The sequence below is a fragment of the Podarcis filfolensis genome (assembly GCF_964270895.1).
Source record: "Podarcis filfolensis genome assembly, chromosome: 12".
Taxonomy (NCBI): domain Eukaryota; kingdom Metazoa; phylum Chordata; class Lepidosauria; order Squamata; family Lacertidae; genus Podarcis; species Podarcis filfolensis.
Genome location: NC_139614.1, coordinates 12,039,731 through 12,066,034, shown reverse-complemented (window position 1 = coordinate 12,066,034; position 26,304 = coordinate 12,039,731). Strand labels below are relative to the sequence as shown.

Here is a 26,304-nt window from a genome sequence, read left to right as displayed (position 1 = left end):
GGGAGAAAATCAATGACAAACCTAGACAGCATCTTAAAAAGCAGAGACATCACCTTGCCAACAAAGGTCCGTATAGTTAAAGCTATGGTTTTCCCAGTAGTGATCTATGGAAGTGAGAGCTGGACCATAAAGAAGGCTGATCGCTGAAGAATGGACAGTGGAAGACAGGAGTGCCATGGGGTCACGAAGAGTCGGACACGACTAAATGACTAAACAACAACAAAAATCTCTGAGTGGCATGGCTCCTTTGTAATAAAGGAGGAAATACATCACCAATGAGGATAAAGTAGTGCACCGAATCGCATAACATCTGCATCTGCTCATTTATATCAAGAGATGCAAATTTAGAAATAATTATTACAGTTCAAAAAGAAATATATAATAAAACTTATCATAATGGGGAAGATTGTGTGTCTGCTCTGTGTGCTTCCTATTTTATGGTTGATGAACAAGTTTAAGGGCTCTGCTCTCCCTTTTTTATTGATTTCTTTAGACTGGATTTGGCCTGGGCAGCCCTTCAAAAAGGAATTTATTTTGTAAAGTAGGGTGCATGGCCAGCCTACAATTAGGACAGAAGATAAGGAACCTAAGGCTGCAACAGGACGACTTCAGCCACTCTCCCGATAAATAGTAAAAGGGGTCCTTGACTTCTGAAGTGGAGCATGGTGGAACTTGTGTGGGAACTCCTTACTTATAGGGAAAGACATAATTTACTTCCAAGTTTCTTTAAACTTGAAGGGTGCTGTCACAAAGCAGTGATGAATTTGTGGGTGTCTCTTATGAATGACAGACTTGATATCTTGAGACTGATAACAGCGAGGAGAGAAAATGAAAACTTGCCCAATATTATTCTTTTTTTCCTCTTCACCAAACTTTTCTTAGGCATTGCAAGTATAGGCCATCGTAAAACATCCATATATATAAAAATTAAAATATATACAAATAAACATGTAAAATATGTAATAGTGAGGATTTTCATTGGAATTTCTTCCCGCTAAATAGTGCCATTCGTCACTCTGAGAGATACTATTGACAAAAACTCAGCCACCCTTGCAGTTACTACTGGGTTAATGTCAGACATATAGAATCTGATATTTTCATGGTGCTGTAATGTTAGACTACCCAAAACAAGGGATAGTATGCTTGCCCAATATTATTCATCTTCTTATTGAGGAATCCCTGCTAAGCTCCCAAAGAGTCCCAAATTTCCCTGAAATGCAATTTTAAAAGCATTGCTTTGAAATACTATGAAGGACATAAAGTATATACAGTGGTACCTTGGAACTCAAACAGCTTGACTCCCGAACGCCGCAAACCCGGATGTAAGTGTTCCGATTTATGGACGTTTTTCAGAAGCCGAGCGTCCGACACGGTTTCCGATTGAGTGCAGGAAGCTCCTGCAGCCAATCAGAAGCTGTGCCTTGGTTTTTGAATGGTTTTGGGAGTCGAACAGACTCCCAGAATGGATTAAGTTCGAGAACCAAGGTACCACTGTACTACAATAATAAATACAAACACTTTATTTACCACCACCACCATCCAGACTAATTTAAAAGAAGTATATTTAGTACAGCTAACTTGGTACAATAGCAGAACCGATTAAATTTCACTACCTGTTTTGAAGTTTGTATATTTGTTTCTGGTGTCCTGATTTCTTTTTCAGTTTTCCACTGACCACAGTGAAAGTTCCTTGCTTGGAGGGGTTTTTATCCACAGCTTCAGAAGTGGACAAGCCCACCCAGAAGATGGAACCGATGGACTATATGCTTGAGGCAACCCCAGATTATGATCCAGCAAATTATCCTTCAGTCGAGTCTAATGTGTGCGAGATGGGGTCTGTTTCCACAATTACGAATATGTTTACCAGCATCCTGTATTCGCTCATTTTTCTCTTCAGCCTGCTAGGAAATAGCCTTGTCTTGTGCGTCGTAATGAAATACGAAAGCCTCACCTCCTTAACAAACCTCTTCATCGTGAACCTTTGCATCACTGACTTGACTTTCTCTTGCACGCTCCCTTTCTGGATTGTGTACAATTATTATGGATGGATTTTTGGTGATTTCCTCTGCAAAGCTGTGGCTGCCATTTTCTCTATTAGCTACTATGGTGGTGTCATCTTCCTGACCATAATGACAGTCCTCCGGTACCTGGCTGTGGTGGATCCCTTGTCATCACTGAGAACTCAGACGAAAAGGTGCGGGAAACTGTTGAGTTTGGCCATTTGGGTGTGCAGCGTGTTAGTTGTGGTTCCTGAGATTATTTTTACCCGTGTAATACCTCACAATGGCGTACAGTACTGCGACTACGAAGGAGAATCTATTTGGAAGCTGGTGGAATTGGGCCAGCAATCTGCCTTCTTCTTATTTTCCTTCGTGATCATTGCATTTTGTTACATAAGGATGCTGAAGATCCTGCTTCGACAGCGCTCTCAAAGGAGGCACCGGACCGTAAGGCTCATATTTGCTATAGTGCTGGTCTTTTTCCTGAGCTGGGCACCTTATAATGTGCTTGGTTCTGTGTACGTTTTGTCCTTTCAGCAGTACATTGTCCTACCCTGCGAACAGTACAGGCAAGTTTTCTTTGCTTTCGACATCAGCCGCAAAATAGCCTATGGCCACTGCTGCCTAAACCCGGTGCTCTACGTCTTCGTCGGAGTGAAATTCAGAAGGCACCTGAAACTCCTGTACAAGCATTATTCCCCTTGCCACAGCAGGATCCCACCTTCCAGCCCCAGAGCTCATTCTTTTCACATGAGCCCCTACGAGGATGCATCAATGTACTGAAGCAAAGGCCGCCTGAAAAAGGGAGAGTCTAATTGACCCAGCCAGCCTAACAAATAGATGAATGGCCACAACAACAACTGTCAATTTGCAACATCTTCTTCTTCTTCTTCTCCAGAGGAGGGAAGAGAATATCATGCTTGGAATTGCTTCTGTTTTGCTAATAACATATATTGGGGATCAGTCTGTTCTCTGTCTTTACCTCTGCTAAAAATTTCAGAACTATAAATAAGAATCTGTTTCCATACAGGATAAATCGACCGTCTTTTTGTTTTCAAATAGTCAACTATTACTCTAATCCCTGAAATGTTTAAATGATCCAGGTATTGTGTGATAAATCAAAAATTGAGATATTAGTGGCAAGGTGTTTCCAGACAAGGGGGCGGGGCGGTTAATATTGTAAATATGTCGCTAAGATATTGAATGGGTGTTGCAGCAACATGTGTTGCTATTTTTTAACTAATTGGGGGGTTTTCTCAGAAAGGCTAAATCCAGGTGAAATAGTGGTGCGGAGGAGATGCAGGTTGCCATTTTGATGCCAAGGAACCTGCAAAAACTTGCATACACGAGGAGCTCCCATCCCACAATAAACAGCCATATGCAATTGCATATTTGACCCAACATAGCTACAAACACATGGAAACTCCCGGACATGAATTCAAATCTTGCATGCAGAAATTAGGTAGGAAGAGCAGAGTTTTGTCTATGTGCTGTTATACATGGACAAATTTGAAGGAAAAGTGCTATAGTTCAGTAGTAGAAGCAAATGTTTTACATGCAAAAGGTTTCATGTTCAGTCCCTGGCTTTTTCAGGCAGGGCTGGTAAGAAGACCACTGTCTGGAGAAGTCCTTTCTGTTAATGCAGACAAAGCTGAGCTAAAGAGAAAGACCAAATGTCCAACTCAGCATAAGGCAGTTTTTTGTTTTCCAAATGCAGGCTGAAGTTTTCATTCAGAGTTAAGATTAAGGGTAAGGCTTTGACCATTAAGAAAACCAACTACTAATTTGCAGCACAGTGGTTGAAATATGTCCCTCTTTGGGTTCACTTGAAATGGTGGCAAACCCTTCCACAATATAACCTCTCAAAACTTGTTTAGTTCTACAGTGATACAGCATATATAGAGTGGCTACGAAACCTTCATATATATATATATATATATATATATATATATATATATATATATTTAAAAGATCTGTACTTTTGCATTATGAATGTCTGATAATTGTAGAAAGCTGTTCAGTTCCGATTTAAGGCATTTTAACCTTCACAGTTTCCATAATTAAAAGGGTTTAAAATGCATACTCCATAAGTACAATGAACAAGTAAGGGAAAATAGCATTATTTTAAAAATTGCATTGTTTTGGTTTTTTTGCTGTTCCTAATAAAGTGTTTTTGAAAACTAAAGATGTGGTTTTTGAGCAGCATTTTATGCTTGGAGATGGGCTCTGGTCACAGCTACTGCCAGTCAACATGTCCCCAAATAGATTCAGGTAGGTAGCTGTGTTGGTCTGACGCAGTCGAAATAAAAATAAAAAATTGTCCAGTAGCACCTTATGGACCAGCTAAGTTTGTTCTGGTATAAGCTTTCGTGTGCATATGAAGAAGTGTGCATGCACACAAAAGCTTATGCCAGAACAAACTTAGTTGGTCTACAAGGTGTTACTGGACAATTTTTAATTTTTGTTATTTTTATGTCCCCAAATAGTGCTTCAGGTTAAGAACTTTTATGCCCAAGAAATAGTGCTTCAGGTTAAGAACTTTGCTTCAGGATGAGAACAGAAATCACGCTTCGGCGGCACGACAGCAGCAGGAGGCCCCATCAGCTAAAGTGGTGCTTCAGGTTAAGTATAGTTTCAGGTTAAGTACGGACCTCCGGAACGAATTAAGTACTTAACCTGAGGTACCACTGTATGTTAATAAAAACACCTTAAGCCTAGTTCAGTAGCAAACTTTCAGCCACTGCAGGTGTTTCCTCTCAGATGTTGCATGCATGGCCAGATGTCCCAGCTCGCTACTGTGTTCTGCACCACCTGCAGCCTCCAGGGTAACCTTAAGGGCGGCCCAACACACAGTGAATAACAGTAGTCAAACCTGGAGGTTATCAGTACATTGGTTACAGTGGCCAAGTCATTTCTTTCCAGGAATGAACATACCTGGTGTTCCAGCCCCTTCATGTCATGCACAGACACCCTTGACAGAGATGTAACTAGGTGTAAGTAACTAGCTCTGAGAAACAGAGCTGCCATCAGCTTCTTTATGACATCTCCCCCTAAATCTCCTCATTACCTCTAACAGTGCCTTCATATACTCCCAGTCCATAGATCTGATCCAGGAAGGTACCAATGGTATCAAAAGCCATTGTGAAATTGAGCAAGAGGATGAGGACCATACTCCCTGCTTATCTTTCCAATAAAGGTAGGCCAACTTTGGCAGGTGGGCAGGACCACCCATTTGTCAATCATCTGCCATCGTGGCAGGTGACTGATACGTGGGCGATCCTGCCCAGCTGTCAAAGTTAACAGCCCACCCCCAGTGGGGAAAGTGGTCTGCTTTCCTAGTGCATTCCCTACAGCAGCAGTACATGAAAAGAGTGTTATACAAGTTTTCTCCTTAAGCTCTGGATACACGTTTTAAACGCAGGAAAATACTAGTAAACGACCTGAGGATTGCTTCTGCTAGTTGAAAAGCAAAGCAAACGTCTGTGACTGCTCACCACAAGATGTTAAGATGGTCAAGGACATCCAGCATGTGTGGTGAGGGACCACAGTACATCTTATCAACTTGATACCGTATGGTTTCCGTTCCTAGTTTTCATAAACATTTTTCTTGAGAATCCACAGCCTCCCACAACCCAAGTGGATTTTAATGCTTATCACTTCTTTCCAAGCATATACTGTAGCAATGATACGAGAGAGATCTGTGACTGTTGGCTGAAATTTGCAAAACAAAATTATTCAGACTTTAAAAAGAACAAAGGTGGGTGCTAAAAATATACACCTCAAATGTCAAAAGCCGTATGTATATCTCAAGCTTCTTCAGCCTTCACTGAAAGCTTTGCAATGAAAGTAACCTTGGAAAAGGGCAGGGCTGTCCTACTAACTTGAGTAAGACACTCTGGAGGTGACGGGAGGGACTTATCCTCTTATCTTGGCCAAACAGCAGTAACAATAGCATCAAGTTTACCTGAAACTGCCATGACTGAAAGGGAGAAAAGAAAAAGAGAAGTCAAAAGAAAAGAAGAACTGGGCAGCCCACAACCCACACAACCCACACTGGACAACAAAAAGTGAGAATAAGTCACAGGAAGTGTTAGACAGGTTTTATTTTTTCTTGATGTGTTGTAAACAAAAATTGCCCTTTTCCCTTATGGGGTATCCAAGAGCCCATATAGAGTCCTTACATAGGTTCCCTATTGGTAGGAGAAGATAACAGAGGCCAACCAGAGAATATTGAGAAGCAAAGCAGCTAGTAAGCTTGATATTTATTGATCTGTTGCAACAGGGTGCTCCCTCACCCGCAGGAGAGAGGAGGAAGCCAGAACAATGGCACGCAAGGCCTTATAAAGACTTTTGAAATTCCTATCCTGTAGATCAAGACCACCCGCAGAAACATCATACATACATCACAGAAGGGGTGTAACCTAAGACCACCCCTCAGATACATCATACTTACATCACAGAAAAGGCGGTCTTAAAACAGAAATTTGAATGTTGTTTTACTCCTGTCCTTGTTTAGCTCCTGTCTGGCAGGTTACTTGATTGGATTGCCTGGGGAGCCTGGCCAGTCTTTTGTAATGATAAATACTTAGTTCCTGGGCCAGGTCACAGGCTCACACCTTATTCATATCTTAAATGTGCCCTTAAGACGTGATTTGTGAGGAAAGAGACAATGGGGAGGTTTCCCACTTTGACCTTGCAGAGAAAACATTTGCTCAGTTTAGGAATCAAAATGGTTCCAGGTTGGTCTTCCTGTGCTGATCTGTGTACGTGCTTGGTTAGTACATTTATGAACATTTCCATATATCTAAGACCTCAAAATTCCTATCACAGATGCATGGTTAAAAGAGAACAATCAAGACATGGAACTTGGTGCATTACTGGCCTATACTGAACTACATGTATGTTCCTCAGTCAGAGATGAATGAAATAAACTCTTTGTTTATTGGTATCATAGAAAAAACACACATCTTCCAAAGTTTTACCTGCAGATTACAATTTTACGTAACAACGCATAACACAAGCCAGTGTGTGCACGTTAGCCTGTCAAAACAGGAGACCCAAGTTCAAATCCCCAGTCGGCCACAATGTTCACCTTGGCCTAGTCAGAAGGTCTTAGTCCAACCTGCCTCACAGGGTTGTTGTGAAAATAAAACCAAGGGAAGGAAAGGTGGAATATAAATGTAACAATGTTCCTTTCGCATTCATGGACCATTTTCCCGCTCTTATCCAGCTCCTGTTTATTTCCAGTTTATTATCACTATCTTTAAAAATACTAAGCTTTTATCATTCTTTTTCTTTCAACATTTCCTCTGGTCATTCTCCCTCAGAGATTGAAGACCTTCCATGATCCGTCCCCCACTCCTTTTACTCATTTACTTTCTCCTTTTCCCACCCCAGGCTCTCCATTTCCCAGAGTGGCTGCCCAATGCAGCCCTAGTCCTTAATGGAACTAATGTTAGTGTTATGTACTGAGTTGAATAGGATCCAGAATGCAACAGTCTGATTGGTCCTAGAAAAATAGGATTCAGAATGCAGCAGTCTGATTGGTCCTAGAACAATAGGATTCAGAATGCAGCAGTCTGATTGGTCCTAGAACAATAGGACCCAGAATGCAGCAGTCTGATTGGTCCACAAGAGCCACCCAATCCAGCTCCAGGTGGAAGTGAATCTGCAACCTGATTGGCCTACAGGAGAATCCTGGAATTAGCCAATCACATGGGGCCCATTGTGTAAATAATGTATATAAAGCAGACATTCTGGGGGAAATTCCATTCCTCCTCACCACTATGAGCTGAATAAAGAGCATGAAATCCACTCTCGACTCGGAGTATATTTCAGTTAGTTAATGTTAATTAACATTAATTAGTTAATTAATGGGGTAACTGTGCCCCTAAAGGACCATGTGAGTCATTTTGGATTCACAGCTGTCCAAGCCTACCAGATACTTGCAAAGTCTAGGTAATTTTAATCTGTTTTAGTATTTTAACTTCTGTGTGTTTTAAAGTAAGACACTGGATTGTCTCCATTTTATCATTTCATATTGTAAAGTCCTTTGAGGTGTGTGCGGTTTTTTTAAAAAAAGTCAAGCAGCATATAAATTTTACAAAATAAATAAAAACAAAAACATTTTCAGTGGAGCTTTTGGCACAACCCCTCAGCCCCTGAAAGCCCCCAAGCTCAGAAATACAACCCCATAAGTCAGGGCTTACCAAACTTGGGTCTCCAGCAGTTTGGGGTTTTTTTTGGACTACAGTCCCCATCATCCCTGACCACTGCTCCTACTAGCTAGGGATGATGGGAGTTGTAGTCCAAAAGCAGCCCTAAGCCATCATAAAGGGAGCAAAGCCCTGCTGTACTCAAAAGTGGACTTGCTACTGAATAGAAACATTTAAGGCTGCACTGGCAAGCCTGTACTACTACAAAAAACAAATCCTTCCGTTGCCTTCTATACAGTCTCAAAAACTCTCGTCTGTGAGGGAAGGGCGGAGGGATATTAAACATCAGGGAATGCATTCACAAAATTTAATTTGCCATTCTTTTATTGATGGAATTCCCCCCCCCCCTTTCCAAATTTTTGCTATAAGCATCCTGGCAGCTGTCGTTGCATGAAGGAAAACTTTCCTTTGGTTGTCAGGTATATATAAAAATATATAAAAGGTTGTCAGAATATATAAATCTGGCAAGACTCATAGCATTCATAAGACAACAATCGGACCAGAAATTATTAAAAGAATGGTAAAATATACTAAAGAGTATATGAAAAAACATTGTTCTGGAGTAAGCATATCGGTATGTAATGAATGATGCTTTGCAAGGTTAAAGAAAAATGATGTAAAAAGTATAAAGATAGAGGCAATCTACACTAGACACAACAATTTAGAAAGAGTAAAAATTTTGAGGTCTTAGAACAAAGGAAGGAAGTCAATATGTGTATATGTATACAATGACTACATTAGAATGAAGATATGGTTTTATTTGTAGATGTCTGCTTTTTTCTGCTTTTTGTGTGTTTTCCTTTCTTTCTTTCTTGTTTGTATAGTTTTATTTCGGACTCAATGTTTGTAATTTTTGTTGTAATTTTGCATTGAAAATAAAAATTTAAAAAGTTAGAAAAAACAAACACCAGCGAATGCGGTGAAAGGGTTAAATTAAAAACAACAACAACAACAGGAGGGCAGCTGAGAGGCATCATGGGAGTTTGCGGGCCTCCGGGGAATCATGGGAGTTGTAGGAAAACGCCAAGGAGCGTCTCCCTATGTCATGGCCGCCTTACGTTCGAGGTAACGTACTTTGTTCTTTCGACAGGGTCGCGGTGCGCCTCTCCCCTTTCCCGGCTTTGCCCAGGCGGCCTTGGCTGCCCTTGTATTTCCGTCGTCTTGTCAGGAAAGCGGCTCTCAGGCCCACTGGGCAGCGCAGGAGTGTATATCTTTTATTTTGTGGGGTGGTGAGAGTAACTTTAAAACCAGAAACTTTTTATTTTTTATTTCCACTTGTTGCTTATGCTGCTCTTTTCCCAGCCTCCTGGAAAAGGGTGATGTCTCTTCTCCCCTAGCGAGAAAAGGATGTCACTTTGATAATAAGCTGAAGTGAAAAGGGAGAAAATAATAATCCAATAATTTCACGCCATCTCTTTTTATTTTATTTTTAATCTTAAAAGCAGCTGATCTGCCTTCCTGCCTTTTCTTTCACTTCGAGTTCCTGGGGTGTGTGTGGAAATAATAATAATAATAATAATCACAATCTTATTAGCGACGAAATCAATTCGATTGTGTTTTAACTCTCCCAAAGTGGGTCGGGGATGCAATGCCTTTTATTTATAACTCCTGTGGGAGAGCATCCAGTAGGTTGTGTAACAGGCGCAGCTGACGGGGGTTGAAAAATAAAAATGAGTGTTTTTCGTGTCTCGTTGAGATCTGTCATAGGAAACAGTAAACAAAGAGTGTGGGGCAGGGTGAGGTGCCTTTTTTGGCTTTTTGTTTTGCTTTTTGGCAGGGCAAACGAGAAGATGCAAACGAAAAGCATTCTCTGGCAGCCAGCCCACCCTGCTCCCCAGGCGTATAAAATACTCAGAATCAGCTGCTCATTCCTTTCTGTTGTGGGCTAACAGGCCCAAACCACAACTGGGGCGATAACCAAAATGTCCAAAAAATAATAATTAGCGAGTAAAACTGTCCAGATCTCCCGAACTGCCCCTCAGGGCAGGCTGGATGGTAATAGATCAACAGTAGAGGAATGACAACAGCAAACAAAACGGGCTTCATAATAATAATAGTAATAATTTTATTATTTATACCCCGCCCATCTGGCTGGGTTTCATGTTGATCCTGTGCACGAGTTTAACTCGGAAGTACGTCGAGAAGCTTAGTTGAGATTCCTGCATTGCGGGGGCGGTCGGGTTGGACTAGATGTCCCTCAGGATCCCCTTGCAACTCTGCGATTCCATGATTCTAAGCTTCACAGGGTCCAAATGGCAACTGTTCCCGCAAGATTTCTGCCTTTGTAAGCCTCCCATCGCTCACTGTCTCAGCAACCCCAATCTCATTTCCTTCCCAGCTGTTGTGTCGCACGTTAATTGCGTGAAGACAGCCACTTCAGAAACAAAAGTTCTGCTTTCTTTTTTTTTCTTTTTTTCATAAGATATTTATTAGAATTTTCCATTTTATACAAAGAAAAAATTAAAAAGAAAAAATAATAAAAACACATAAAGTTCATAACTTATTTTTCAATAACATATTTCCCTGACCTCCTCATGCCTCCCTTTCTTGTATTCCAGTTCAAATTGTTTATCCAGCAAATCCTTATCTCATAGCATTACAGCTAAAAAGCCCCTTATTTTCTACCCATCTTCTTAAATTATTGTAGCTTAAACTTTTACTTATATACAAAGAAAAAAGAACCATTTTTTCATATTCTTTTGTACCATTACAGCTAAAAACCACTTAATTTCAATCCAACATCACTCAACATTCATTAATATTGCAGTGTTTTTGTAAGTAATCCTTGAATTTCTTCCATTCTTCTTCTGCCGACTCTTCTCCCTGGTCACGGATTCTGCCAGTCATTCTGCCAGTTCTGCTTTCTTCCCCCATGTATTTGATTATCGTTACACTTATCTTCTGCCTTTTGCTCATGGAGTTTGGGCATATGATCCTCCCTTTATTCTTAACAATAACCCTGTGAGGAGGGTTAGGGTGAGAGGCAGGGGCTATAAACCCAACCTGGTTAGCTTTGTAACTTGAGTGGGGATTTGGTTCTGGTTCAAGTCCAGTGCTCTAACCATAACATCACACTGACTCTGTCTCGCTGTCATTCTGTTTCTTAGCAGCTGTATACCTTTAACTCCTAGTCATCGGATTATTTACTTTTTGGAGAAGTGCCAAAAAGTAGCAACTTTTTTATTTCCACTTAAATGTCTTCATTTCAAAGAAAGTTAGCTTTGATTTTTGCAATTAATTTGTTAGAAAGGACTTTGGGGAAGCTGCTGGTGAGTCTAAAAATGTGTTCCACCTTGTTAGATTTTAAAAATGCTGACATGTAAACATTCAGCGGCCTACTAATCCTGCCGGCCTAGTTTCTGCCAGATGACAGGGTGTTGCTAGCCTCTGCCAAAACAGTGAAGTTATTGTATAACTCCATGTATACCATTCTTATGATTCACGTCTGAAATACAGGTATAATAATTCCCTTCTGGAATTGTATCACCTGTTTGCTATGCAGTTTGCGTTCTTTTTTAAAAAATTCAGAAATCCCCAGCTAACTGCCTTTTATATGTAGCTGAATTTTGCTGCGGACTGAAGATGCAAAAGCGACCTTATTCCTATCTATCTGAGCAGTGCATATAAGGTCTTGATGCTGGGTTCAAGATGTTATTGCTCCTCTCGGTTTCAGGCTTTCCATTGTAACAGATGAAACATCCCATTTCCCAGGCTTCAAAAGTGAGCAGGGCTAATGGTGGTATGGAAGAGATGTCCCAGTTGGGTGCATTTTTTTAGGTTCAAGACAATCTCTCAGCAGAGGGGATGGAATAAAAATGTTGCTAATGTGTCAAAGGTTTAACAGTCAGGAGTTTATTCTCTCCTTAAACTAAAAAACGGTGCACCCTTCAGTAAAAATGAGTCAGATCCCCAGCTAGAGATACCATAAAAACACATTTTGTTGGTGATTTTGGAGGAAGCCAAGAAACACGCAGTGGTTGAGAATTTAACAAAGCTCTTTTTCCTGAGGAAAGTGATCACAGCAAGATAAAGTACCAGAAGCAGATCTTAAAATTACATTTCAAGCACGTTTCAACTAATTACTATATTGTGGTTGAAATAGTGTGATGTGAAACTCTGAGGGCAGTGTTACCCCTCTGTATGCAAGCAAGCTGTGAACCATGTGCCTTAAAGAAAGGAGTTTTGAGATTTATTTTGTTCATGAACTAGGCTGTGTTTTCATCTGCTACTTACACTGCCTGCTTATGATTTAGATTTTTTTTTAAATTACATTTTGCTTGATTGTCTTTAATTGCATTTAGGTTTACGACAACTTTGCTGGATGTAGGTTACTGTCACCCCATTTTACAAGTGGGGGGGGGGCTAAAGTAGAGAACTCCCCAAGAAACTTCATAGGGGAAGTGTCAGGCAGTCTCTATGCATCAATGAATACGGGTACCACGTTTATGTGGGCTGCTGCAAAATAAATAGATTGACCTTTCCTCGCTCAGGGCTGCTGCCCTGAAGTAAGTGAGGGAAGCAGTGGTCCTGAGTGACTTCCAGGCAGCAGCCCCAGTGAGTCACTTTCTCTCTCCTTCCCATGTGCTCTCCTTTTTAAAGTGGGGTGCTCCCACATCTCCCCCACTATCTTAAGAGTAACTGTGATTCTGTAGTAAGAGTTGGGGGAGAGATGCATTTAAATCTTGCTTCTGACAGATGGTGTTGTTTCTTCTATCTGCCACTTGTCTAAGGTCAGTTACACAGCACCTAGCTCCAGTGTTAGAAGCTGAGATTTGAAAGCTAGGAGCTAAATGGCACCTAAAACCGAGGTTACGGGCGCAACAAGAGACTGTCTAGGCACATTTTTTATAACAAGAATACAAAGCTGAAAATGAATGAATGCAGCTAAAATATTATGTTCATTTTTCACATGGTCTAGTCCTTCCGCTGCTCACCCCCCTAATATTCTTAAGAGGGACTCTTCTCCAGTCTTTAGCTGGAAGTGGGGAGGCAGAAAAGGGTCTTCCTTTCCTTCCACTCTGCAGTTTTACTCTGCCCAGGGCTCTGAAACTGCTCGCCTTAATGAAATTCCCTGTCGCAAAATGTGCCTAGAACAATGGGAGTTTCGAGCACTGCATATATCTTATCAATGTGAACCGCCCTGAAATCTGAGGGTATAGGGTGGTACATAAATTTTAACAACAACAATCAATGCCTCTGACAGTATTTTTATTTAATTATTTATTAAACTTAGTGGTTGCTGGGATGGTGGTCCGTAAAGTCTGAAACACATATTTATAGTTGTTGGCATTGATATATAGTTTTAAACAAAAAGTGCAAAGTTCTAATTTTAATCTGGCAGCTCCTGATGTGGCTATAACATTGCATGACTTATCATACTTCTGACTACTACCACTGCTCGCCATGTGAGCAGTCACCTGACTACTGTGGCCTTTTTGATTGTGTCGCAGGTGATGAACCTCACCTCTGGTGGATCACTGACTTTGGGAGCCCCCTGTGAAACCCAATTTTTCCATTATGAATGCAACCACTTTGAACACATTGAAGGCACATTCCAGGGAGTATGGGGGTGGGACACTGAAAACTACCATCGAATCTAAAAGTGAATGAGCTATGAGTTGTTTCTCTTTTGACGTTCACTTCTATGCAGTGGCTCAATTTAGATTTCCACTAAATGAACAGAGAAGGAAGAAAATTGTTCCACTTTAAGAAAAAAGAAAGGTATTGTTGATGATTTCAAAATCCATATGAGGGCACTACCTTTATTAGACCAACAAAAATGTTATAAAGTATAGTGCAGTAATCATGATTTAAAAATAAGAAATACCATAATAGCTGCCTGTAGCAGAATTTGTAAATACGAAATCTTTCTCTTCCCTTCCCTTGCAGATGCTGCAAAGACAACTAATCGCTGCTAACCAAATGCCCACCAACCATACAAATTTTGCCCTCTTTGCATAGCTGGCTGAGGAGTCGCGTGGTGCACCTTTGCTTTCAGCAATGGCCAGAAGTGGTGAAGAAAGTCAGCTGCAGAGGATCATTCGGGATTTGCAGGGTAAAATACTGCCTGGGTGTGATTGACTCATTCGTTGTATCGTGATGTGAATTTGTGCTTCTGTGGGAAAGAGAGAGACAGGAATGTTGTTGTGTTGGGACAGAGGCTACAAGAAACAGAGGGCAAGAATTGCTGTTGTTAAATGAATTGATTTATAGATAGCTACACAGCATAAAGCAATTGAAGCGGGGTAAATGATAAAAGCAGAATAAAACATAGAATCATGTGAAATTGTTTGCCATTCAAATTGGCTATTTTCTCCAGGCTACCACAAATGCTCCATTTCTTCCACCCTAGTTTTTTTAAATGTAGAGACAATTTGCACAGGGAGCTACTGCGCTCAGGTTTCAGCAGCCTGTGTGTGGTATCCAAAACGTTGCCATTTTTGTTAACTGCCTTGAGGCATGTGCAAAAGACAGGATATGCATCTCTGAAATAATAAATAACCCTGCCGATGATGTCTCAGGTGGCCCATTTCAGACCTGCTGAAGGGAACGTTTCAATGGGAACTTCTCACGCTCCCTGTTCAGCATTATAGCCTTAAACCAGAGCATAGGGAAAGTTACTTCTTAAAATGTAGGTACAATGTGATCTAGGTGAAATCAGTGGCTGTGTTTGGACATCGTAAGTTATCACAAGGGGAATGAACCAGAATGAAACTTGGGTTTGTGTCCTCACTCACTTCTCCTGTCCCATGGCTGGAAGGAGATTGGAAATGTTAATTTCTGCTTTTGGTTAGCTACAGCTTTGTTTGTCATCTGAACCAGGAGCTGTGGTTAAATACTTCTTTCTCCGAACCTTTATTAGGCAACTCTTGCAACTCTTGCCAAGTTCACACCAGTATTGCCCTGACCAATGTATTTTTTCCTCCATTTGTGGCATTTTATGTCGCTTGAACTCTTGACCCTGTGTAAGACGCTGTATGAAACATAAAATATATTGATGGACATAAAAGAGATTATCGTTTCGGTTATTCACATTGTTCCTGTTTAAATTCACAAATGGTGCTTTGTGTTTTTCTCCAAAGATGCTGTTACAGAACTGAACAAAGAATTTACAGAAGGAGGAGAACCAATCACAGATGACTCTATCAGTTTGCACAAATTTTCCTACAAGTTAGAATACCTTTTGCAAGTAAGTAGTGTTAGCATTTACAAGCGGACTATTTCCTGAGAGCTTTCCCTTAAAGTAGCTAAATGAAGTGGCTGATAACCAGAATAAATATTAAGAGTTGTTAACCAAGGAACTGGCCAATGAAAATCTACATATTAAAATGTGTTAAAAGGTCAAGGAACATAATTAATATTATTGGAATATTGTGTAACTTGTCTTTGAAAGTGCACCCTTTTGCCTTAGAACCATAACAATACATGTTGCTATGTATTCTAAATCTCGTTCATTAAAACAGAATAATTTACAGGATTAAGTATGTAAAAATAATTCCCTGGGTTCTCTTGCATTCTGCAATGACCAACAAAACCCGCAACCCTCCAGAATGGGGCTGTGCAAACTGGTTCAGACACAATTTGTGTTGTCTTTCATTGAATTCTGTGACACAAATGAACATCTTACGCTTGTTCAACTAAAACCAGTTCATGATGCTTGCCCATGATGTTCAAGTCAGGAGAATGACATGTAGTTTGGTCAGTGTGCTAATTTTACTAGTTGCTCAATCTGGGATAACCATTTTTAGGTCTAACAGCTTTGTTGCACTGTTTGTTTCCATAGTACAGTGGTACCTCGGGTTACATACGCTTCAGGTTACAGACTCCGCTAACCCAGAAATAGTACCTCGGGTTAAGAACTTTGCTTCAGGATGAGAACAGGAATCGTGCTCCGGTGGCGCGGCGGCAGCGGGAGGCCCCATTAGCTAAAGTGGTGCTTCAGGTTAAGAACAGTTTCAGGTTAAGAACAGACCTCTGGAATGAATAAAGTACTTAACCCAAGGTACCATTGTATTTATAAACATATGTTTCATATTGGCAGTGTTAGCCTATGTTAATTCATCCAGTGGCTTTTAGGTCTGTTCAGAAATCCCAGCGGTTATTGGTGGGAACACGCTTCACTTTTCTTTGAATGCTTACAAAGAGAGCAAGCGATGTTTTGGCAAATCATCCGTTTGAAGTTACCCTTTCCCCTTTTCTCTTCCAAAGTTTGACCAGAAAGAAAAGTCCAGCTTACTGGGCAATCGGAAAGACTACTGGGATTATTTCTGCGACTGTCTGGCAAAGGTTAAAGGAGCCAATGATGGAATACGCTTTGTGAAATCTATTTCAGAAGTAAGTGAAGTGCATGGATCTGTCATTGGGGCCATGCAGCATAACGTTCTGACAGGCCAGTCTAACTTGGATGGGTGATGCTGGAGCAGAAGCTGTATATCCCAGTGGTCCTGTTATCTAGGCTCCCTAATATGAAGCCTTCCACCAATTCCTGAAGATCCGTCCTTTTGCACAGGATATTTCAGTACTTGTGGTATGGTGCTCTAGGGCTACTACATCTCTCTCATATATATATATATATATATATATATATATATATATATATATATAAAATTTTTATTGATTTTTTGAAAAGATTTTATACATATAAAACAAAATGATCTCCAACATTTAAGATACAGAGTTCTTTCGAACCCTTAGACCTCCTTCCCTCCCTCCATGGGTTCCATCTTTAAGATTAAATTTACTGCATCTTTTACCCTTACCTATCTATTAAGGTAAAGGTAAAGGTAAAGGGACCCCTGACCATTAGGTCCAGTCGTGACCGACTCTGGGGTTGCGGCGCTCATCTCGCTTTATTGGCCAAGGGAGCCGGCGTACAGCTTCCGGGTTATGTGACCAGCATGACTAAGCCGCTTCTGGCGAACCAGAGCAGCACACGGAAATGCCGTTTACCTTCCTGCCAGAGCGGTACCTATTTATCTATTTGCACTTTGACGTGCTTTCGAACTGCTAGGTTGGCAGGAGCAGGGACCGAGCAACGGGAGCTCACCCTGTTACGGGCATTTGAACTGCCGACCTTCTGATCGGCAAGCCCTAGGCTCTGTGGTTTAACCCACAGCGCCACCCGTGTCCTTTCTATCTATTTATTATATAACCACAATTACCATAAAATTAAATTCCACATTACAAGTGTCTTTACGTCCCTGCCAAAGATTTTAACCGTTTACAGTGGTCTTTTAAATAAATTACAGATTTACTCCAGTCTTTCGAAAATATTTGATCTTCCTGGTTTCGAATCTTCCCAATATATCTTTCATAGCTGTTAATAAAATCATATGGGCTGACAACTTTTGAGTTGGGAAAATGACAAAGACTTATATCAACATATATATTTAAATGTAAATATGGTCTACATTTTGATAGTGTGCAACAAATGTATCTTCACCCCTCTCTCCTTTAGATTCCTGACCTTCATTCAGACTGCAGGCCAGGAAGGGCCAAGTCACATGATAGATTCATTTTCCTCATGTGATCAGTCCTGACCGTGGTATCTCCCCCTCCCACATTTGTCCTTCTGAGCATGTGCCCAAAGATGTTAAGAAGTGCTCTAATGAGCAGATGATCACATGGCAGCCAGCCCTTGTTGCTCACTTCTTGCAAGCTACAGAAACACAATGGGTTGTATGTCTTTCTTCCTCATATATTTTTATGGACTGGATCCTGCTATTGTACTCCTACCTGCACTGAACTTGCATCAGGTGCCAGGGTTTGTGGTTCCCCACCCCCGACTCATAACAAGCTTCCTTAAGTCAATCATAATGGTTGGAATTTCCCCGCCTTTTCAAACAGAATTAACGCAAACTAAAGAGCATTTCTTTAGAAGTGTTCACTGTAGTCCTTGGTTCAAAAATTAACATCTCCAAAGAATAAAGGGTAATTGGTTCTAGAGAAGCTTCAGGGTCTGCAAAAATGTAGGGGTGCAACTGACAGTCAACATGTTTTTATAGTGCTATCTGTGTGCTTGGTGCTTTACAAAATACCACAGGAGGAGTCCCTGCCCCAACCGTGTAACAGCTCAATTATGTGCAAATTAACAAATAACCTCAGGTAAGGCCCTGGAAATCATTGTTTCAGTTTCAGGTGCTCAATTGTCCCCTTATTCTTATTGCCACCAATATAAATTTGGTCCCTATCAATGACGCCCATGAGATTTTCCCTCCCAGCAGATATTCAGCATAAAATTAAGATGACCTTCCTCGTCGTTTGGCGAGCCGAGCCAGACATTTGCTGACAAGCTCTAGCATAGAAATTATACAACATAAATAAACATTACACAGATTCCATCTGTCTTAGGAAAGGGGAGCACCAGCAAATCTACTGCAAAGCATTTGAGGTGGCAACACTTTGAATCTGGTCAGAGTAAAAGGCCAATGGCTACATACAGAGCCTTAAAGTAAGCAGCTAATTGAAAAGGAGCATCATAAGACAGCGGTGTAGCATGGAGGGCTGTGGGAGGGCATGGCTCCAGGCGCTTTTATTTTATTTTTTTGAGGGTGTGCGATCAGACGCTTCCACAACAGGCTCCATCATCAGAGTCTGGCTCAGGTGCATGAGGGAGCTGCAGAGACAGTTTCCTTGCATGGCGGCCTAGTGCTGCCAGCTGCAGCTCCACTCCTAGGTCAAGCCCGACCTGTGGCAGAGAGAGGCTGCGGCACATGCCCCATTATATTATGCTCCGCTACGGGCATAAGAAATATCCAAGGAGCAAGGGAAGCAGGTTGCGCAGGAGTGAGCCAAAAGGCGTTGTAAGGAAACATCCCGGAGGCTTTTATTCACTGGGGCTAATGCAGAATCAAATCCAGTTTGAAGAAGGGACTAGGGTGTCGCAGTTCAGTGCAACAAGCTTTTTGAGGCAACAGACTTTGTCTACAGTGGCTATCCTCAGGTAAATACTTAGGCAGCCCTGCTACCATCTTAAAGATCTTAAGCCAAAGCTTTAAGACTGCTCACCAAGCTCTCAAAAGGGCACTGCCCTGCTTCTAAGAATATAACTAGGTATATGTAAAGAAACACATGAAAAAATAGCTTGGTTGCATTTTCAATTTGATGACACTCCCTTCTCAGCTCCTTTACGCAGCTGCTGTATGAGCACTGACAATGAATAGCCTCAGGAATATACTGACCCCCTTTGGTGTAAAAGAAACAATGTAGTAGAAAGACTGACTGAAGCCCAAGAATATCACCCCCAAATAGTGGAAATTTTAATTATTCTATAATTTAGTGGTTTAACACCCAACTACACTGCGAAAACTTCTTTTAAAATACTAAAATCTTTTATTGTCTAGCTGATCTTTGGACAATTGAGCTTGCAATAAGATGAAAACTTAAGACAATAGCTGCCTTATCCTGGGTCTGGAGTGGAAAGAATAACAGCGTCATTGGTATAAAGTAGAATACAAGCTTTCCTGTTGCTTGGTTTTGGTCATTTAAGACATTTTCAAGTTCATTTAAGAACAGATTAAGAAGCCTTGCTTAACTCCCTTTGACATGAGGATATCCTGGGTGAGCTGTCCGTGATTGCCACATCTAATCTGTAAAAGACTTACTATGCAAACATTCATGAGATAGAAAAGTCTTTTATCATCAGCACGAATGTTGTCCAGGTTCTGCCATCGCTTAACCCTGGAGATGGAACTCGGAAGCTACCTTTCGATCCACAAAGACAGTAAAAAGGACCCCTGCATATTTTTCAGCGTGATAAAACCCAAAATAATTATATTGAATTGAGCTGTTCTTTCTAAATGCCACTTGAGAGTCAGCGAGTAAATTCTTGAACTCAAAAAAATGAGTTCAGCATACCTAGTATATGGTGCCCCCATAATAGATAACAAGATAATGGATGTAAAGTTTCCTGGATCATTGACCTGGCCATTTCTGAAGATGGGTACTCTTGCTGCATTCTCCTAACTAGAAGAAATCATCCCAGAGCTTTGTTTGTAGCAAAAAGGGCAGCCAATAATGGTGATTTAGTTTAATAAGCTCAACAGGGCTACAATATATCCCTAGAGCCTTCCCAGTCGTAAGCTGATTTGCTTATAGAAATAACTTCTCTTTATAGTAACAAGGTTCCACTTTGGTATGCCTGCAGGTACAGCATCAGATGCAAGTCCATCTGGGGCCATAAAGATGGGTCTAAAATGTCCCTCCCAGACCTGTGCCAAAATATCATAGTTTGGAGCTTGAGATCAAGAGCACAGAGCTTCTGAAACCAGCTGCCAAAAGTTTCTTGAAACATTCTTGAGATAAGCATTTAGAAGCAGTGACTCCGAGTAAAGTTAGCTGTGACAGTTTTGAGCAAAACAGCAATGCCTTATAGTCTTCTTTGAGCTGAAAACAACTAGGGGGAGGATAACTTCATCTGGATAGGTAAAGGTAAAGGGACCCCTGACCATTAGGTCCAGTCGTGGCTGACTCTGGGTTGCGGCGCTCATCTCGCTTTATTGGCCAAGGGAGCCGGCATACAGCTTCCGGGTCATGTGGCCAGCATGACTAAGCCGCTTCTGGCGAACCAGAGCAGCGCACGGAAATGCCGTTTACCTTCCCGTCGGAGCGGTACCTATTTATCTACTTGCACTTTGACGTGCTTTCAAACTGCTAGGTTGGCAGGAGCAGGGACCGAGCAACGGGAGCTCACCCCATCGCGGGGATTCGAACCGCTGACCTTCTGATCGGCAAGTCCTAGGCTCTGTGGTTTAACCCACAGCGCCACCCGTGTCCCTCTTCATCTGGATGGCCTGTAGCAAATCTTAGTGCCCTTTTCACAGAGCAGCACTCTTCCTTGAACCATTGGGCACCCTCAGAATGATTTAAACTGAAACTCCTACAGGAAGGGTTTAAATCTAGTATTCTAACTAAATGTATTAGCTCCTCATTTGCCGCAATAACAGCAGGATAGTAATTGCTTAGGAAGTAATATAATATAAATGATGTTAAAAGATATTCTGTATTCTGTATTCTGCTCTGGTCAGACCTCACCTGGAGTACTGTGTCCAGTTCTGGGCACCACAGTTCAAGAAGGACACTGACAAACTGGAACGTGTCCAGAGGAGGGCAACCAAAATGGTCAAAGGCCTGGAAACGATGCCTTATGAGGAACGGCTAAGGGAGCTGGGCATGTTTAGCCTGGAGAAGAGGAGGTTAAGGGGTGATATGATAGCCATGTTCAAATATATAAAAGGATGTCACATAGAGGAGGGAGAAAGGTTGTTTTCTGCTGCTCCAGAGAAGCGGACACGGAGCAATGGATCCAAACTACAAGAAAGAAGATTCCACCTAAACATTAGGAAGAACTTCCTGACAGTAAGAGCTGTTCAACAGTGGAATTTGCTGCCAAGGAGTGTGGTGGAGTCTCCTTCTTTGGAGGTCTTTAAGCAGAGGCTTGACAACCATATGTCAGGAGTGCTCTGATGGTGTTTCCTGCTTGGCAGGGGGTTGGACTCGATGGCCCTTGTGGTCTCTTCCAACTCTATGATTCTATGATTCTATGATATTACGAGGTGGCCTGGCATCAATTTGATGGAGGCCTTTGGCAAGGTATCCTCCACCCACCCACCAGCTTATTACAGCAATGTTGATGTGTGTGGCCCTACTTTTTCAATAACCTTTAAAGCCCCGTTGCTGAAGCATAAGGCTGGACTGCTTCAGGTTTCTCTTTTCCTCCAAATTCCTCTCGGTCCTGCCCCCCAACAAAGTGCCCATTTGCAATGCAGTGCTGAACCACTGGCAGAAGCATTTGGGGAGAAATAGAGGTGGCTGCTATAGTTACTGGGCCTGACTCTTCTCAAGGATAGTTGACTGTCCTTATCTCCCCCCAGCAGGCTTACCTGGCAATAGGTAGCAAGGACATTGCAATGAATGGGACATTACAGCGGTTTCGTTAACAGAGGTAAAAGTAAAGGGACCCCTGACAATTAGGTCCAGTCATGACCGACTCTGGGGTTTCGGCGCTTATCTCGCTTTATTGGCCGAGGGAACAGAGGAGGACCCCCAAATTGTAGTTCAAGGGATAGTGATGTTATAGTTTAAATGAAGAACAAAAGATCAATAATCTATTCCAGGATTGTGCTGTCCAAAACATCTGGAGGGCAGAAGGTTGGCAGTGGCTGCCCTTGATAAAGCGAGCTTTCATGAATTTTCCTACCCTTTCTTTTTTCTGTATTGAAGGAGAATTATCTGTCTTGAACCATCCATTCAGTCTCCTGCAGTGCTTTACTTTCTCCATATTCTTATTGACAGCTTCCCACCTTCATTTAGGCAAGATTTTTTCCAAACTCAGTGCTTAGGCCTGTAGGTGGCATTATACACCCATCCCATATTAGTTAGTAGATTTCTATTCTGTTCTTCAGGCCTGAAGCCTACCAGAGCTAGGCTACTCTTTTGTTTCAGCTTAAAAGTTCCTCCATCTTTGCCATTTGAGAAGGATAGCAAGAATAAGTGGCAAGTCTATGGAGAGTCACCCACAGCTGCTTGCTGTAAAATGATAGATTAGATTAGTTAAGAGGATGCTTCTAAAGGGGTTTGAGATATGTTTGCTAAGTCTGCTAGTAAATCTTTGATTTAATGTATACAAACAGGAGTTGCAAGGTCCAATAGATGAATATCATGGTGAAACCAAGTTGAGAAGGGTTAAACGTAATGAGCTAGAGGAGCATAGTATTTAGAAGAATCTATTATTATTATTAATTCCATTTCTATGCTACTTTATAATTTTAAGGAAAAAATCTCAAAGTGGTTTACAACACATTCAAACATCAAATAAAACAATCCAGAATAGAACACTACTGAGGAAAGTCAAATATAAAATATACATTCAGAGCCACATAATTAACAGGAAACTAAAATTTTATCTTAAGATTTCATAATAAAACATTATGAAGGAGGTCAACTACAGGATGCACATTTAATGCAGCAAAATTTGTAAAATGCATGTTTACAATACTTCAAGGACCGCCTCTCCCAATATGAACCAACCCAAATTCTGTGATAATCATCTGAGGCCCTTCACTGTTTGCCTTCTCCGTGAGACGTCCAAAGGGCCACAGCACAAGAACGGGCCTTTTCTGTGGCGGCTCCCGCTGCACTAGTTGGACTCTTTGTGCTGGATCCTGCTCCCATGGCTGTTTAGTTGAATCTGGCCCAATAGCTCCTGAAAACCACCCCCAGCTTCACTAGAATCTCCCACTTCAATGGCAAAGGGAGAACTGCATGGAGATTGGTGTGGGATATGACTAATGTTTCCCCTGACCTTCTTGAGTAAAATGCAGAGGTGTTTAGATATGATCCATGTGGAGAATGGCGAAGTGTGAAAGTACTATGATTTCTACAGATAACATTTTCATCCATCTTCTCCAAGAATGAAGTTGCAGGGGGAGGTGAGAGAGAACCTTTTCAATATTCTGGGAAGGCTGAAGGCTGAATTTTCATTTGAGACCCCAGTGCTTTCTCTTCTCAGTTAGGTTTTGACAATGTTGATGTGGCCTAGACTTCAGGCAATCTCCCCACTTGCTTGCAAAAAAAATAAGGACCTAGTGTAAGGTTCGTGATTGTCTAACAACTCCAGCCCTATCAATGTAAGACTAGAGATTACTTTGCTGACTTCTGGTTTTTAATGCTAAACACTTGCTGGGTAGAATGTGGCCCCGGCCTGGTGTAACGCTCTCTCACAAGAGACCAGGGCCCTGCAAGTTTTGACATCCTTCTGCAGGGCCTGCAAGACGGAGCTGTTCCACCAGGCCTTTGGTCAGGGTTCAGTCTGACTCATTTTCTCTTTGTAGAAGAACAAGTGCAAAGGAGGTTTCCCAGCCCACTCACAGGTCCTTATAATATCAGTGGAAACAGTTGGTCCTGGCGAATATTAACCACTTGCAATTTTAACCTGAGGATTGTCATTTGTCCAGTTTTAACTTTAACTTTAACTTATTTGAATTAATTTTGGGATGCATTTTTAATTGATTGATTGCTTGTTTTTATGCATATTGTATTATGTATATGATGTTAGCTGCTCTGAGCTGGGCTCCTGCCGGGGAGGGTGGGGTACAAATGAAATTTTATTTTTATTTTTATTACTAATCATTATGTCCTAATAATCACTTTTTTCTGTGATTGTCTTTTCCACCCCCAGCTGAGAACATCCCTTGGTAAGGGCAGGGCATTTCTCCGTTACTCCTTAGTACACCAAAGGCTTGCAGACACTTTGCAGCAGTGTTTTATGAATACCAAAGTAACAAGGTAAATGTTGCTGTTGTTTTGTTCAACATTTATAGGATGTCTACCAAACGGTACAGCGGTTTTATAACAACTGTCTCTGTTAGTAGCTTTGCATTCTGCTAAGAAAACCGAGAAGGTGAAAAGAGGAATTGGGAATTGCAACGGTGGGAATGGGAAGTGGTGAACCATTAACAGGAACCACCAAGTGTGTGGTTTTAATTGGCCAGTGGCCAGGGACTTTTGAGAAAATCATTTGGTTATCTATTTTATTGTAGCAGTGATTACAGATGTGAGAATGACTTATTCCTCTAAATGCCTGCTTTAGAAAAGGATATAAAGTCTTTTTAAAATGCTACAAACTTTGGAGGCTGTGGTGATCACAAAGGGTCCCCGGACATTTAACGGTCTATTGATCCCTGTGCCACCACTGTGCTCTCTTCCCCGCTGCCATCAACCAGTTACTCTCTGGTAAAACACTGAGTCCAGACAGTTGTTAAAAGTGAACCAAACAAACAAGTTTATTTTATAAACATTAACAAGTTTATGGTTTCTCAGATATTATTTCTGTCAGTATCTTAACTTTAGTTTCTTTACCGGCCTATACCTTCCTAATACCTTCTGACTGATTATCTCAACTGTTTGACTGACTCCTCTTATCAAATTCTCTCACTCTCTCACATCAGACTAGCCAACCCACAGACTTAACCTCTCTGTCTCTTCTAACTCCAGACTGTCTTCTCAACCACCCTAACTCTTAACTCTAACTCCTCCCCTTGGGTTCCCATTGGTTAGTCATATTACAATTAGTTAACCCTTTGCTTATGAACCCAGCATGATGTCACACACCTAGGAGGGCAAACACCACAGAGGCCAACACCTATTACGTCAGGTGCATGAGGAAGTCATCGTGAACTAGATGAAATTGTCTCTAACATAACACAAGCCCTTCTGGATCTGACCCCCTATCTAGTCCAGGGTTCTGTGTCCCCCAGTGATGCTAGAGGGAGTGTACAGCCGTTTTGACAAATATGCATTGATAGCTTAGACCTTCATGAATTTGTCTACCCCCCCACCCTTTAGAGCTATTTAAGTTGCTGGCCATCATCACAACTTGCAAAAGTAAACAAACCTCATGACGCAATCCATTTTAGAACTGTCTCCTGCTTTAAAAAAATCTGAGCTTCACTCAACTGATTAATTTATTTAATTTGCATACAGAACAATGTTGTTTAGTTGTTTAGTCGTGTCTGACTCTTTGTGACCCCATGGACCAGAGCACGCCAGGCACTCCTGTCTTCCACTGCCTCCCGCAGTTTGGTCAAACTCATGCTGGTAGCTTCGAGAACACTATCCAACCATCTCGTCCTCTGTAGTCCCCTTCTGCTTGTGCCCTCCATCTTTCCCAACATCAGGGTCTTTTCCAGGGAGTCTTCTCTTCTCATGAGGTGGCCAAAGTATTGGAGCCTCAGCTTCAGGATCTGTCCTTCCAGGGAGAACTCAGGGCTAAAAGGGGTGTTCCTTTTTTGGTGATGTATTGCAGCAAGTGGGCACCATCTTATAAGTGACATTAAGACCGGTTAACAATTGTTTGTTTGTTTTTTAACGTGCTTCCCAATTTAAATTGATGACTCTAACTAGCCAGTTAATTGACTGAGAGTTGTTAGTTGTTTTCATATCGCACAGACTGGGGCATCTTTTTTGGTGTGAGCGTGTCGTTGGGGAGGTATTTCTTAATGGGTGGGGGGAGTAAAATTTGCATCTAGTTTTAAAGAGCTGATCTTGGACACATTCACTGCTCCTTTGCAACGGTGAAATGTCCTTCAAAA

The 26,304-nt window shown here is 41.5% G+C and overlaps 2 protein-coding genes across 3 annotated transcripts in view; both read left to right on the top strand.

The window, feature by feature from the left end:
* The first annotated feature begins 1,358 nt into the window (after positions 1-1,358).
* Positions 1,359-3,933, top strand: XCR1 (X-C motif chemokine receptor 1). The gene has a single exon (XM_083578224.1). The coding sequence runs from the start codon at positions 1,746-1,748 to the stop codon at positions 2,781-2,783; it is 1,038 nt and encodes a 345-aa protein (XP_083434350.1). The 5' UTR covers positions 1,359-1,745; the 3' UTR covers positions 2,784-3,933.
* Positions 3,934-9,145: 5,212 nt separating this feature from the next.
* FYCO1 (FYVE and coiled-coil domain autophagy adaptor 1) overlaps positions 9,146-26,304 on the top strand; it is a 62,677-nt gene continuing 45,518 nt past the window's right edge. For both annotated transcript variants that reach the window (XM_083577621.1, XM_083577620.1), the window contains exons 1-5: positions 9,146-9,280; positions 14,105-14,270; positions 15,298-15,404; positions 16,424-16,549; positions 24,393-24,499. In XM_083577621.1, coding sequence (XP_083433747.1) covers positions 14,216-14,270; positions 15,298-15,404; positions 16,424-16,549; positions 24,393-24,499 — 395 coding nt within the window. In that variant the 5' untranslated portion in view covers positions 9,146-9,280; positions 14,105-14,215. The remainder of the gene's footprint in view (positions 9,281-14,104; positions 14,271-15,297; positions 15,405-16,423; positions 16,550-24,392; positions 24,500-26,304) is intronic.

Excerpts from the sequence above, each read along its gene's own strand:
- XCR1 (XM_083578224.1), top strand. The coding sequence starts at position 1,746 with ATGGAACCGATGGACTATATGCTTGAGGCAACCCCAGATTATGATCCA.